At 39.2% G+C, this 15864-nt stretch overlaps 1 protein-coding gene across 22 annotated transcripts in view; it reads left to right on the top strand.

The window, feature by feature from the left end:
• The window catches only part of DAB1 (DAB adaptor protein 1), a 1026794-nt gene that overhangs the window by 750701 nt on the left and 260229 nt on the right, over window positions 1-15864 (top strand). For all 22 annotated transcript variants that reach the window (XM_053244289.1, XM_053244273.1, XM_053244275.1 and 19 more), the window contains one exon: window positions 8890-9092. In XM_053244289.1, the coding sequence (XP_053100264.1) occupies window positions 9026-9092 (67 nt within the window). In that variant the 5' untranslated portion in view covers window positions 8890-9025. The remainder of the gene's footprint in view (window positions 1-8889; window positions 9093-15864) is intronic.

The raw sequence follows: 15864 nt of genomic DNA, 5'->3' as shown, positions 1-15864 counted from the left end.
TATTTATATTGTGTTTAAACAGCCACTCCTGTGAAACAGTTCCATTGTCATTATCTGAATGAGAGACCCGTTAAGTGAATGCTGTGTAGCTGACAGCTCCTTAAAAAGAAATAATATGCCATGATAATTAAAGGGGAAAAGCTTCCTTCCGCTTCTGTTGAAAGGGCCTGAAAGACAAAGCAGTAGATCCTGGCTGGGAGGGCTGTTGAAAGCATCTTTACCCTTGTCAATCTTGTTGTACAGCTTAATAAAGCATAGAGTACCAGACAGTGCTTAATCAAAAGGAAAGGGGCCTCCTGTATCCCTCCTCTAGCGAGCTCAAGATAAACTGCAATTGCCACTGTCATTTTCCCCCAAGAAAAGCAATAATAAAAATACTGTTTTCAGTAAAGAGACTGGCCTTTTCAACATTCTACCTGTGTTCCACTTATAATTGGTTATATAGGCATTTTAAATTTTCATTGTGCTTTGCAGTCTTGATGGCTCAAAGATGAACTTAAGAGGCAGGTTGTTATTAACACCTATTAAACAGATGAGAAAATTGAGGCAACTTACTCACAGCTACCCACTGTGACTTTGTGAAAGAAGAGGGAGTTAAACCTAGTTTTTGTCACAGCTCCCTAGCCATTGGATCACAATGTTTTCCTTCTCATATGGACATGCATCTTTGGACACTTTTCCCTGGGATCCCTCAATCCCTCAAACCCAATACTGTATGGGTTGAGCAGTATAATTTGGTAAGATAAAATTGCTGCTGAAGTTTCCCTCATGTGAATTTTTCCCTGAAATTTCAATTTACCTGGTCTTTGTGCTGAAGTGACTCTTATATTCTTTTTTTAAAAAATCTGAACATTGTACAAAGTAGTGTGCATGCTCAGTTTTCCCCAGCTTTCAGTTCCTTAAGTTCATTTGTGCTTCCCCTTTCCACGTTACTGATGCACACACATTCACATTGGTAAAACACTGCAAAAATCAAGTCTTGATGTGACCAATGTATGTTCATAAAGTACCACAAAAAAGCAGCCTTGAGGAGATTTTACATATGCGAGATTCTTTGTGAGTGATGTTCTACTAATCTGCAGAATATATACTGTACACATCAGTAAGACATCACACAAAAACAATCTTGATGCAGTGATATGTATGTTTGCATCAAAAACAGCTTTTTAAATCTACACACATGTGTGTTTGTAAGACAGAGATAGAAAAAATGTACATGAGCTGAATACTCTATCAAACTGAGCTCCAAAATTAATTTCAAAAATTAATTAATTTAAATTAATTTAAAATTAATTTCCAGCTCCAAAACTAATTTCAGAAAAATGTCTAATTATGTTGGAATTCAGGAGGAATGGAATGCAGAACCTGTGGTTTTGCTTATCCACGATTGGGTCTTCGAGACCCAGTTTCATTATGTGCAGGTAGAAACATAGGCTAAATTCATCTATCTGTGGTTTTGAGTGGCTGAAAATAACCTAGAAATGACTTACGATGTCATTTCCGGCTGCCATTTTCCAACAGAGCCATTTTGTGGCTCATTTATATATATAAGTGAATAATTATATATATCTTTTATATATATAAGCGAATATATAGAGAGAGGAATATTTGAACATTTTGGGTGCTTGGGGGACATTGCTGGAGAGCTGGAGAATAAGGTTCTGTCCTTTTCTTCTCTTATTTCTGCTCCCCTTTCTTTTTTGCCCCCCACTTTTTGGTTGAGAATCCTAACCTCCCAATTCCCATTTATTCAAGGTTCCGTTGTTCACAGTTTCCGTATTTACGCCTATAGGCAAGAGCGGAACCCCCACAAATAATGACGGCCACCTGTTGGTCACTTCTAGCCAACTTTGACCTCACGAAGACTGGGTGATCTGCAAAGTTCCATATTCACCTTCAGTATGCAATTCGTACCCAGAGGTAAAGTATTTTGCACTAGACTCCTGTACTATCAAAGTTACCCCACAATACAAAGACTTAATATAATCTATGAAACCACCCAATTTTTTTTTTTTTTAAATATCGGGCAATAGATGCTACTTTGTATATGGGTGTGATAGGATTGTGCATTTGCAGTGAATTTTGGAAAAAAAACTAAGTATTATGCATGTAATAATGGGGAGTATGCTAAACTTTGATTCTTTTGTCACAAGACACTAAAAATCTGTTAGTAGCTACAAAGACTGGAATTGCAAAGCACTGGAATATTAAAGATTCAGTGCATGTTTTGATATGCAGGACAAGCTCTATAAGCATGGAGCTGATATGATTAAATCTGAACTGTTCGTAAGACTGCATTTACTATGCAATAAAGATAAGCTTTGCAAGAGACCAAGTGAGAGCCCATTGCATTTAGAATTCTTTTGGCAGATATTATCTCATGTACATTTGCTAGAAGATTAACCATTTTCTTTCTATGTTAGATGAGTGCCTGTTTTGTGTCTCTTCTTTCTCTACATGGATTGAAATGTCCCATCTCTCCTCACTTCCCACAAAGTTATAAGCTTAGCAGTTTTATCTTACTCAGATCCTGAATTTATTTTAATGTGTCTGCATAGTTTTCTGTAAACTATAATGCAGTTCTGGTAGAAGTTTCTGTGTCATTTAACACCTTGATTTCATAGATTAAATTTCAATTTCCTATTGAGGAAGGTAATTTACAGCCTGTCTGGAACTTCAATGGTTTTAGAGAATTGGTGGGTTTAATTTTGGGTTGTTTATGTGTTGTTGTGGAGGTTTGATTTATTTATTTGGGTTTCTGTGAGAGGAGGCAGAAACTTTATACTTTTAAGTCAATTGAGCAGACTTTGAAGATCTGTCCTTGAAAGTTGCATAATTCACATACAGATCTGAAGAGCTCATTAAGAAGAACCATACACAAACCCTGACACACTAAAAGAATATTAAATTAATGCAAATTGTGCATAGCCATGTAGTGTTATTGAAGCATTTCAAAATGTTGAAAGAGCCTGAATTTGAAAAGGGCAAGTGGTTTTACAGACTTAGCGTCAATAAGTGATTTAAATTGTCAAATCATTCTCTAGTGTTGAGGAGCTTTAATCTCCTAAATTATAGGGAACTGGTTTTCTAAATCATTGTCAGTGACTGAACTGTGGGGAGTCTCGTTAGGATTCTGTCACAAGATATATTGATTCCTGATAGGATCAGAAACAGCCGTTTAGGGACACACAAGTAGTGTTACCTTGAGAATCGTGGGTCTTACTGAGAACTGGTGTTCTATTCCATCAGAGGCAGCTGGAAACTCTTATATCTAGTTGACTGCAAGCTTGATTCTTGCATTGCTTCTTTTCTTAACAACAAAAAAGTGTTTGACCTTTATGATTGCATGGCACAATCCTGAACAAACTGGGATATTCCACAAGAGGAGGTGAACCTGTGAAACAGACTTTTTTGCCTCTGCACAAGCTGCGGAGATGCTGGAGACTATCCAGTAATAAATATAGGCCAGATGCAGGGACGTCAGGCTATGGCTTTTCTCCCTTAGAGCTGTGAAGAGCAGAGCTTAGAGACTTCTAGGAAATACAGATGCCAGCCTCACCAGGAAGTGACTGAGAAGAGGCATCAAGATGATGCACATAGGGTAGGGGGTATAAGAGAGTGAGCTGCTGTTCCGATTGTGGATATGGGAAGGAAAACATCCTGCTCCTGTATGCAGAAATATCCATAGTTTCCTTAACTATAGCAGTAAGTTTTCATTGTCAAAGATTTTTCAAGTTTCCATTTTACAACTTTAGGTACCACATTGGCATTTTGCACATGGTATTTTGATAGTGGCAATTTCAAAACAAAAAATATTGTAGAATAAGTGTAATTTGACCATCAGCAGTGCTTCAGCATCTACAGTGTATCTGAAAAGATACTGAAATTGTTTAAATTGCTGCAACACATCTTGGACTGTTCCTGATATGGCCCTCCATGCTGAGTCCCTGCTCTGTAGGGAGATCTGTATGGCACCAGTGCCGAAGGATTCCAAATGAATGCTATTGTCCTTCATGGACATAAAATTGAGCTCTTCTTTCTTGCTGGTCTACTTCTTTTGCCACCTGCAAATGACTCTGTAATTCATGATTCATGCTGATAGTATAAATGACAAGTAATTATAGTAGCCGCAGCACTGTCTCTAATGAGAAGAACATGTTGAGGTCATGCACACAATGTCTTTTCTGTGAGCCAGTGAGGGATCCCTTCTGCCATACCCCACATGATCCAGGCTGAAGCCCTGCTCGCTGCGCCATGCTCGCAGAGAGCACCACTGCGGTGAGCAGCGCAGCAGCAGAGATACCAGGGGAAGGATGCTCTGCCTCTGGATATCCCACAATGCACCGTGCTATGAATGTGGTGTATTGGGGGATTCCCCCCTGAGTCAGGCACTCTAGGGGGATCGGCCCTGTACTAGGTGAAGCCTGGATTAAATCCTCAGGCTTACAGGGCAAGCAGTACTGGATCGACACCCATCCCTGGCAGCCAGACCCAGACAGGGCTGCCCAAACCTGGGTTTGGCTGCTCGTGTGAATAGCCTCATTTATTAATATGGAGAAGGTTAACAGTGGTGTGTATCTGTGTTTATAGAACCGGTGTTCTATTCATCGTAAACACTTTTAAGACATTTAAATTGTTTTGGAGCCATGCACTTCAGTGTTAAGAAACATTTTTCTGAATCTCTGGAGTGCACTTCTGAATTTCTGGTTTCAAATCCCAGTACTCCTAGAGATTCCCTGTATTGTGTTTCTTTTAAAACTGTAATGTGTTTCTTTTAAAATTGTACCTGCTCTTGCTGCCATAATGCTGTATTACCCCTTTTCTAGCTGGTCCATTTTAATTACTACCTCCTAAGGCAAATTACTACCTCCTAAGGCAAATCACTACCTCCTAAGGCAAAAATATTAATTTATATTGTGTCTTTTACATAACACAGTAGGCTAATGATCTTAGCAGGGGTATCCATATGCTGTTTAAATAGCAATGATGGATAATATTTAAAGAAGCTGTAATTCTCTCTCCCTCATCGTCACTCTCTGATAAACAGTGTGTTAAAAATTTTTGGATTTGTTTCTTGCTGGTTGCTCCCCTTTAAAAACTGAAAATTGTGCAGATTCATATTCAGAGGTATTGAACACTCAATATTCACTTTAAAAAAATGTATTAAATAACAATTTCCCCAAATTGTATATATTCATTTCTGGAAAATCTAAACACTTCTTCCAGATTCATATTGATTAATTTCATCCCTTTCCCATGTGCAGTTTAATCAAACTTACTGATATCAATTGTTCAAAATGGTGTGTGCAGCACAAGCATATTGAAAGTTCATATTGAAAGTTCAGAGAAGCATATTGAAAGTTCAGAGAATAAGCATATTGAAAGTTCAGAGAATTCCTTTAAGGTATGATGCATACTTAAGTGGCACAGCGGGGAAATGGTTGACTAACAAGCAGTAGGTTGCCGGTTCGAATTCCCGCTGGTACAATATCGGGTAGCAGCAATATAGAAAGATGCTGAAAGGCATCATCTCATACTGTGTGGGAGGAGGCAATGGTAAACTCTTCCTACAAAAGAAAACCACAGGGCTCTGTGGGCACCAGGAGTAGAAAACAATTTGACGGCACACTTTACCTTTATGATGCATCTTTAAAAGTTCTGCGTTCTGCTTTTCTTTAGATGACATGGACTAATGTATTACATAAGCAAGCTTGACCAAAACATTTTGCTTCCCCAAGTGATTGCATTGGTGATCTGAATGATGTGTTCCAAGATTCTGTGCAATGTCAGAGGAATGTGCTGGGGAGCAACTATTAGGACACTGACTGTGTCCTATCTTCTTATGTGAAGTTGTAAGAGATGTTAAAGCAGGCCTGTACAACATAAGGCCTGGGGGCCAAATTCGACCCACAGGGACTATTTTACTGTGCCCTAGGTATCCTGCGGCAACACAGGAGCTGGAAACTGCCATATAGCACCATCCTATGCATGTTTTCTCAGAAATATGTTCCATGGTGTATCCATTGAGGCTTACTCCCATGTAAGCATGCCTAGGATCGCAGCCTGAAAGCAAAAACAATTTAGGGAGAGGAAAGGACTTGGCATTTGTTTGGAGCTGGCACGCATTCCAGGGGCCCCACTGATTGAGCAGGGACAGGACCTATTTTCTTGTCACTATCCTTGGTTAAAACTATGGGTCCATTGACAGGGGGAATAGAGCCGATCAGAAGTAACTAGTATACAGTGGTCCCTCTACTTACGAAATTAATCCGTTCCGAATGCACATTTGTAAGTCAAAAAATTCGTAAGTCGAAAAGCGGTTTCCCATAGGAATGCATTGGGAACGGATTAATGCGTTCCGGAGCCTAGAAAAAAGACCCAGACCCCCAGTAAGGCTTGCAAACTGCACAGGAACATTTCTTTTCAAGAATAAACAGGCAGTAAACAGGCAGGCAAGTCAAGGAAACCGCATGTAAAATTCGTAAGTTGAGGAAACCCCATCTAAAAATTTGTAAGTCGAAAAAACCGCATCTAAAACCGGATCTAAAACTGCCGTTTGTAACTCGAAAAATACTTATGTCGAGTAGTTTGTAAGTCGAGGGACCACTGTAATGTTTTTAATGTAATGATGTGCTAAAAGTTGATCTTGGCTGCTGCACACCAAGTTGTGGATGGTTCCAGCCCACTCGGGAATGGTAGTTGTGCAGCCCTACATTAGAGTATATCTCTCAGATCACACACTGCTTATATTTGTTATACCAAGTGACCATTTGGATTGCTTTTTCTGTCAGAATAGCCCTGCCAGTAATGGTGGTGGGTGAGTCCTGAATAGGTAGACAAAGTTGATTATCTAACCTGTTCCACCTCTTCCATCTGTGAAACGAGTCTATAAAGTAAACTTTATGATGTAGTTATGTCCCCCAGGGAAAGTAATTCAGAATTTGCACACCATGAGAATGAACTACTGCTGATGTTGCTTAGAATATTTATATATTGCTTCCCAACCAAAAAAAAGTTCTCAATCATTTGAATAGAAAAAGAAATGAAAAGATTGTTCCCTGACCCAAAAGGGCTAACATTAGAAAAAAGGCATGAGGCAAACACCAGGGAATAGTTACTGAAAGGCACTGCACTGTGATAAAATCCCCTTACTTAAATATACGGGAGCCACTACTTTTCATTAGATTTATAGAATCAATCATTGTTTTAAATTATTTTAATGTTTTAAATTTGGTTTTGATCTGTGTTTTATTGTAACCTGCCCAGAGATGTGAATTTTGGGTGGTAACAAACAGAAGGTTGCTGGTTCGAATCCCCACTGGTACTATATTGGGCAGCAGCAATATAGGAAGATGCTGAAAGGCATCTTCTCATACTATGTGGGAGGAGGCAATGGTAAACCCCTCCCATATTCTGCTAAAAGAAAACCACAGGGATCTGTGGGTGTCAGGAGTTGAAATCGACTTGATGGCACACTTTACCTTTTACAAATATGCCAAATAAATAAATGAACTACAAAAAGGTATCACTTGCCTAACTAGCAGGAGATTAGCAGAGGTGTGTTCTGATCACCTCATTAAAATTTATGCAAAGCATTATTTCATTAACAATTATGTTTGCACTGTAAGTCAAGGGCACAATCTAGTATGGCTAAGAATATCAGAATCTAGACTCTTAGACTTATGGGTTTCTTTATTTGATTGCATGGTAAACAGTACGTACAAACCCTGACTGACATGCTGTGCAGTGCAATGCTGGTACCTGCTGGCACTGCTGCACATGGTAAAGCCAGCCCCAGTGAGGTTGTTCAACAGGGCTGTTGCAAAACTCCTTAAAACAGCATGTGGGCACTTCTACAGTTCTACTTTCATTGTTTCCAATGAAGGATGACTAAGTGCCCATGAGTTGTTTTCAGGAGTTTTGCAACTGCTCTGTTGAGCAACGCTGCTGGGCCTGGTTTTCCTATATGCAACAGCCCTGGTGGGTCCCTAACGCTGACGTTTCACTGTGGAGCATATTGGCCTCTGGGGGGGGGGCGGGATCTCATAATAAGTAGGCCTGGTACTGCACTGAATATTTTTGAATGCCAATGTTTTCTTCAAAATTGGATTTGACACTGTCAAATAGATTTATTAATTATTATTATTTTTTTTAAAAAGAACAAGCCTAAAACATTGCCAATGTTCATGTTGCTTAAGGACTTTTTTGTGCCATTTTGTTTCCCTGGCTGTCGCTTCTTAATGTCAATTTCCTCTTCCTCTTTCTTTGGCATCACTGTCCTTGGCTCATTTGGCCCTCACTGTTTAATCTGATAGGCTGTGGTTATGTGACTTTTGAGGATGATGTGCAATGCTACATCTGGCATCATGTTGTCACAATACTAATAAACAAAACCATATTTTTCTGATCATTTTAAGTGGCAGTGAGGATCAATTGAAGCTAAGCACAGAGTGGGCAAAGGAAGAGGAGAATGGTGTTGAGAAGAAGCTGGAGCTAGGGATACAAAAGGCTGCTGAATAGCACTGAAACTTCAAAAATGTTCCAAGTGTCAAAGCTGTAGAAAACAAGAGGTGTTGCTTAATACCCATATGAAAAAGAACATGGAAGTTAATGAGTGAACTCTGTTTTTTCCAGGCAGGCTTTATTGGTAGGCATTTTTTAATTTTTTGGTGGTTATATTGTTAAGTTTTTAATTTTTGTAAATTGCCCTGAGACTTCTGTGAAGCCATGAGGTATCAGTCTTTTAAATAAATAAATAGTTTCAGCTCAGCGTTAATAAATTCACATCCAGGTGGCAAGTTTGCTTGCCTTGGTGTGTTTGGTTTTTCTTTGATAACATTATTCTTGTCCTACAAAGATGACTCTTTGTTATGTTGCTTTTTCTTGCAGCACTCCAAAAGGGTGAATGAAATGAGCTGTCTGGATTCTAGTATCTGAAAAGCTAAGTTATACTTCTGCAGAGTTGTTCTAAATGAGCCTGGCCGAGATACTGGATCTGTGTGAAGAAGACTAAGGATATAATAGGATGTCAACTGAGACAGAACTTCAAGTGGCTGTTAAAACCAGCACAAAGAAAGACTCTAAGAAGAAAGGTAAGAATTTTTTGCACTTAACAGTTTGCTAAAGACTATGATCTCATTAAACTTAAATTCTTCATAACTTGAGGACCTGAAGTACTGATACAGTGTATGTGCCTATTTTTGTTGTCCTTCAGTTTTTATCCTCTGTGCTGAAAATAAATAAATGCCTTTTTAGAAAACAAAACAAAACGTGACATTCAGAAGATTTCTAAATTAATGTCTAAATAGATTTGTGTTGGATGTTTGCATATAAAACATTTTCAGAGCAAAAGAGGATCTTTGGTGGACTGAAATGTTTCCTCACACCCCTTAAGTCTATGTTTTTTAACTGATCAATAAAGTTTTTAAAAATTTAACTGAGCAATAAAATTTCACATCTGTTAGTTGCAGCAGTCGTTTCCCCTCAATGCTGCTGTTTCAGCACCTTATGTTCCCCTGGGTGTTTTCCTTCCCTGATTGGCTGAAATCAATCAGGTCTTGCATAATGAATGTCATGACACTGCAATGCCAGGTAGCCAATTAGATTTGGCTATATCTGTGTCAGAAAGTCAGTTCAAAGTGAGGGCATGGCTTAGTAGTAGTTGTAGGGGCTTTGGAGTTTTAGTATCTTGGGGAAAGCTTTCTGGCTGTGGTAGTTGAGGTGGCTTTGTGACAAATGTTTAGATCTCATTTATGCGCTTTAAGTTGAGATTGCCTGACATTTCAGTGTATGATACATATGATGCATACCTCTGAATTGACTAGTTTGGATGATACTCTGCTTGATTGGCCTGCTGTGCATGTTACAGATGTGCACACTACATGAGTGTGCATCTCTCTACACCAGAATACTATTTCTTGATCATGTTGGGACATGGTTCATCCAATTTAAAGTAGAATTTAGACTGTGTGTAGGAAAGTAGTTCAGACAGTCCTCCTCCCCCCATTAAGGAATGGTATGCTGTGGAGACTTTGAGGTTCAGTCTCTTGGGGAAATCTTTTTGGTTGTGTCAGCTGAGCTGACTTTGTCACAGATGTTTAGATCTAATTTATGCATGGTAAGGTGCAGCATTGTCAATTTCTAAATTACTGCTGTTTTACTGTTGGTGTATGCCTGTTTTCTCCCCATCCTGCCTGCTAAGGTATTGCTTTAGATATAAGCTAATGGTAAAGGGAGTGGGTGAGCATCTACAAGAATTCTGTTGCAGCAGTGAGGGAGGGATCTGCATAATGGATTAGGAGTCAGAGTTACTCTCAGTCAGAAAATTCTTAGAAGTAACAATAAAGGTTGCAGAGCCTTCCTTATGCAAAGCAGCATTAAGGAAGGCAGTAGCAAACAGCCTTATTGTCAGTGGCCTGTATAGAAAGCAATTGCAATCTTGTATTCTATAGCAGCAACTGTGAAACAGCTTGGCTTCAGAAATGGTTGTTGAAAATTTGTATTGAATTTAATCCAAACTTTTGGTGTGTTGGTAGAAAAGAAAAAATCAACAAAAAGCTGCAAAATGCTGGAATTATCATATTTACCTGAATAGAAGATGATTCTGAATTTAAGACGATCCCCTTAAAAAGCAGAGATTAAGCACAGGTTCTACCTGCATTTACTCAAGGAACAGGACTCTGAATTTAAGGCGACCTCCCAAATTTCTAATATAAAAACACTTGGGGAAAACCTAGTCTTGGATTCAGGTAAATACAGTAACAGAGTGCTTATATTTCACAATTTAAAAAAACAATGGAAGACTCTCTTTAATAATATTTTCTCAATCATGCCAAAGTCACAAGAGTAGTTCTTTAAGACCCATGAGACTATTGAGTCAATGTTATAATATGCCTTAGATTTTATTAAGGGTTTCCCCTGTCCCTGTCTACTTCCTGTAATGAAGTCCTTGGGCACTAAAGGATTCCTGGTTCACATGGTACTGATTCATTATTTATGTAGCATTGGTCCCTTGATTGCCTTGTAATGCTGTTTTCCTGCTTCTTTAAAGTAACTGGAAGTTTCTGTGGAAATTTGGGCTGTTTAATTTTGTTCATGAATTGGAGTGGGGGTGGGATACAGCTATAAAGGTCAAAGTTCAGAAAACAGCAGATTCTGAAAAGCGCATAGAACCATAACACATCGAGCAATGTACAGATACATATTAGAAACAACTGTTAAGGTGTTTATTGTAAATATCGGATCCCCCATAAACACGCCAAACAGTCTAGTGATGTGCACGAAACTCAGTCTGTGCACAGGTTCGAATCCAACCAGTTTGGTGGTGTGAATTGGTTTTGTAAACTGGTTCGGTGGTTTGAAGGCAGCAGCAGTGGTGAGCAGCACCTTTAAAAGTGAGTAGAGCAGGTCTTTACCTGCATACCACTTCTCCATGCAGCTTCCTGCTGCTGCAGCGCTCCCCACAACAGCCAACACATGTCGGCACGCACATGGCCTCTGCACATGTGCAGAAGCTATTTTTGTGGTCAGCATGTTGCTGACCATGCAGATAGTTTCCACTCATGTGCGGAGGCCATGTGTATGCCAGTGCCATTCCATCGTCATACGTGGGCTGTTGGGGGTAGAGCCACATCAGCAGGAAGCTGCATGGAGCAGCGGCATGCAGGTAAGGACCTGCTCTACTGCTCTGCCACACACACACAGACACAGACGGCGCTGCCCTTGAACTGCTGAAGCAGTTAATAGTTGGACCAAACCAGCATGAACAGAACCACAAAATGGTTCGTATTCATCCCTAAAATGGCTCTCGTCTACATAGTCTGAAAGACAGAAATGGATGTTGACAATCAAGTGTCAATAGAAATGGGAGCACTATTTATAAAAAGATATTGATAAGGAAGTGCTATATGGATAAATCCAGGCTAAATAATGAGGTTTTTTGATTCCATGTAAAAATTGAACTTCTGAAATTATTTCATATGAACACTACTAATTATAAGTTTACTGATTGATGTTTTGCTTTTTGCTCTTAAAATAGCCAACCTTATAACTCCTTAAAAACTTAGATCATAAAAACTATTACCATATAAATAAGATTTAGGTTTTCTTTGTTAGAATACAGGAGGAGTTTACCATTGCCTCCTCCTGCGCAGTATGAGATGATGCCTTTCAGCATCTTCCTATATTGGTGCTGCCTGATATAGTACCAGCGGGGATTCAAACCAGCAACCTTCTGCTTGTTAGTCAAGCATTTCCCCGCTGCATCATTAGGTGGCAGGTTAAGTACTGTATTCTGAAATTGAGTATTGGATTATTTTCAAACTAAAGCATATAGGCATACCGTTCTGATTTTTCTTGGTATGAAAATTTGAATGAAATGTCATGAAAGAAAAACATACATTCAGAATTAAGACTTCCAGAAAGCTTTTGACAAAGTTCCTCACCAAAGGCTCTGGAGTAAACTTAGCAGTCGTGTGATAGCTCTTGGAGATGCTAAACCAACATCAGCCCCTGGCCTAGATAGCCTGGGATATTTCTGGGATATTGTACAAGGATGTGCTGCTCATTAGGTTAGAGTTTAATCGAGCTTTATGGGACAAAGAGTACTTGGGGAATTTTTATTATTAGGGAAAGCTCATCATTTTTAATGCAAAAAGGAGGGTGATCCAACCCTCTCCACCAATTGGTGCCTGATCACCATAACAAATATTGATTATCAAGTGCTCGCCAAAGTCCTGAATAAGCATTTGATAAAAGTAGCTGGAAAGCTAGTATGCATAGGACCAAGGAGCACAGTCCCATGATGTTGGATTGCAGAGTCTTTGATACTCATGAGGGAAGTCATAGGGAAAGCACAAAGAAAGGAGTAGAAGGGAGATGTACTTCAAATCAGTCAAAGGCATTTGACAGGGTCCATCATGGATACTTATGGCAAACCTTGAAATGGCACTGTATCTCAGAAGGCTTCATACACAACATTCAAGTTCTCTGCAAAAACCCTAATCCAGATTTAAATGAATGGACCTTTGGGAGGTCCATTTCCAGTCACCTTCGGATTGTGGCGGTGGACCCCCTTAGCCCCCCTCCTTTATGTTTTGGTGTTCAAACCCTTATTGAGGAAGATCAATGCAAGTCCTTCTCTAAAAGGAGTTCCATTGGGAAATGAGGGCATAAAATTGGAGGAGGATGAGACAAAAACAGGACAAGGAGGAGAAAATCCTGTTGGTTGCACACAATGATGATGTTTGTTTTTTCTTCAGTGGTCCAGCAGAAAAGAAAGTGATTGCTCTTAACATGAGTGAGTATGGACAGGCATCTGGGGCAGATATCAATAAAAAGAAAAGGATTTAATGGTGTCTCAATTTCAATGAAATAGAGGTGGCAACCTTGGAACCAGAAGATGGGAATGGAATGGCAGAAGTGATAAAAGTAGTGGAAATACTAAGATTAAATTTTCTTTGCAAGCAGATTTTCTTGGTCTAGCCAGTCCTTAAGTTTGCCATAGAAACTAGCACAGAGCTTGCTGATGGTGTTGAGCAGGCTGATGGGCCTGTAGTTGGTGGGTCATTCTTTCTTCCATTTTTGAATATGTGGATGATGATCGCCAGTCCCCAGTCTTTGGGAATACGGCCATGAGAGTCAGAATGTTATCTAGGAAAGAAAAGATAAAAGTATATTAAGTGTCCTTGTATTCAAAATAGGAAATACATGACTATCAATTGCTTACATGTCAAAATGGAATTATAATTCTTGTAATTCATGTAATTTGTAAACTCTGTATTATGTAAAACCTTTTATTGTTGATTGCTTTGCCTTTGCCTTAAAAAAAAGCTGAAAAGCCTGTATAAGAATTGATCTGGGTCTGGCTCATCTTCATTCCTAGGAAAAAATTCTGAAGAGAGTCTTGCCTTGCCCTGCCTCACTTCCCCCTCTTATCTGATTGTCAACTTATTGTTGTGGAACCCAACCACTAACTTAATCTTTGTCCACTCCATATATCTCTGATCCATATATCTCCATATATCTCAGCTCCATACATATCAGTATGCTCATTCTGAAACCTAACAACCAACTCATCTTTGACCATGCTTTATGGCCCTTTGGATTTTCATCTGCCCATGTTGGAACCTGACCCATTGCCATTTTATTAACAATGTTTGACTCCGATTCCACCAGGCCCTTACACAAACTTTATAAAAATATGTTACAATAAACAAAATTGACTTAATACTGTGAAACTCGTACCATAACAAACTGATCTTGAATTGACTGTTGACCTACATTTAGTTTTCTCCCAGTGCTGTTCAGAATTGCTTCCGTCCACATACCACTCATGGAACATTTTGGTTCCTGCCATCACTTCACTTCCAATCATGGGGAAAGGGCTGAAAAACAGAAGAAATCAGTCATTGTATGTGGCAGTAGAATATATCCAGAATTAATCATGTTGTTTACTGAATCTGTAAGTCTCAATGTTTTGAATTGCATTCAGCCAGGCTGCATGGGTCACAGCAGAATGGATTTTTTGAATCAAGCTATATATAAAATTCTAGTGCAGTATTTACTACTCACATACTGTGCAGTGGAAGTGAAAAGAGAGTTGATTTTTTTCCCCATTTAGTTTTCATTGGATTGTGTCACACCATGTATATATCAACAAATGAGCTCTAACCCAGCACAGTGTGAAATGATGGACATTTTGGAAAAATGTGTTTTTCAGGTTCATTAACTACCATCAATGGGATCTAGCCAGTAAGGCACCTGAAGATATGTTAGTAATCATCTAGTTTGTTACCCAATGGAAATTTTTATTCCCAAGAAATAAGGCCTTTGATTTAGAAATACAGAGGATTCAACTCACCAGCATGTTGGATAGATGGAATAAGGAATACATTCAGCATAAAGAGTCATGGTGAAATTGATCATGAGCAGAAGCATCAAGCCTTATTCGTGTATTTTCTTCACCACTGGGAAATGTAACCCACCTGTTGATTGGAATTGTGACACATCCCATTTCAGCAGTTTATCTTTAGTTATTAGAAGTGGATAGTGTGGCCTTTTGTGGGCAAGCGGTCTTTAGTTTTGTGGGCAAATGCCTGGTTTCTAAATTCCTGCTATGAGGAGAAATCAGTGACTGATCTGGTGCCTTAGGCAGGGGTGTATGTAGGGTGGGGCAGGCAGGGCACGTGCCCTAGGCACCACTTGAAAGGGGGGTGCCATTTTTTAAAATTAATTTTTTTTAAATGGCCACCAAAAACAAAATGGCCACCACCCATGCTCAAATGGCCTCTGTGAGGCCCTAGGTCACACCAGGCCTCACAGAGGCCATTTGAGCTGCGAGGTGGCCATTTTGTTTTCAGCGGCCATTTAAAAAAAAAAGAATTATTTTTAAAAATGGCCATTGCACATGCTCAAATGGTCCCTGAGAGGCCCTAGAGACTAGCAGGGTGGGTGGGAACCTTTGCAGACCCCCCTCAAGGCCCTTAGGAAACCCCCCAAAGGGGCTACAGGTAAAAAATTAAAATTATATATATATATATATATATATATATATATATATATATATATATATATATATAAAAAATAATAAGTCACTGTACACATATTTAGTTTGGTACTATGTACAGAGAATCAGGGCTTGTGAATACTGAGCTGAAGCTTATGAGCTAGGATTTTATTCATTTGCTCTTACTTTGCGTCTTATGATAAGTGAGTTAAATGTGATGTCTTAATAATATGGCTATTAATGGTGAGTTTGTCTTTGAATCAGTGTGAAATCCTTAGTATTGAGGCCCATTGGGAGTTTCTTGCTCTCTTGCTCTCATTTTAACTGTCTTTCTGAAATACTAGAATATATTCCAAGCA

Source organism: Hemicordylus capensis, chromosome 4, assembly GCF_027244095.1.
Source record: "Hemicordylus capensis ecotype Gifberg chromosome 4, rHemCap1.1.pri, whole genome shotgun sequence".
Classification (NCBI taxonomy): Eukaryota; Metazoa; Chordata; class Lepidosauria; order Squamata; family Cordylidae; genus Hemicordylus; species Hemicordylus capensis.
This window is presented reverse-complemented; position numbering and strand designations above follow the sequence as displayed.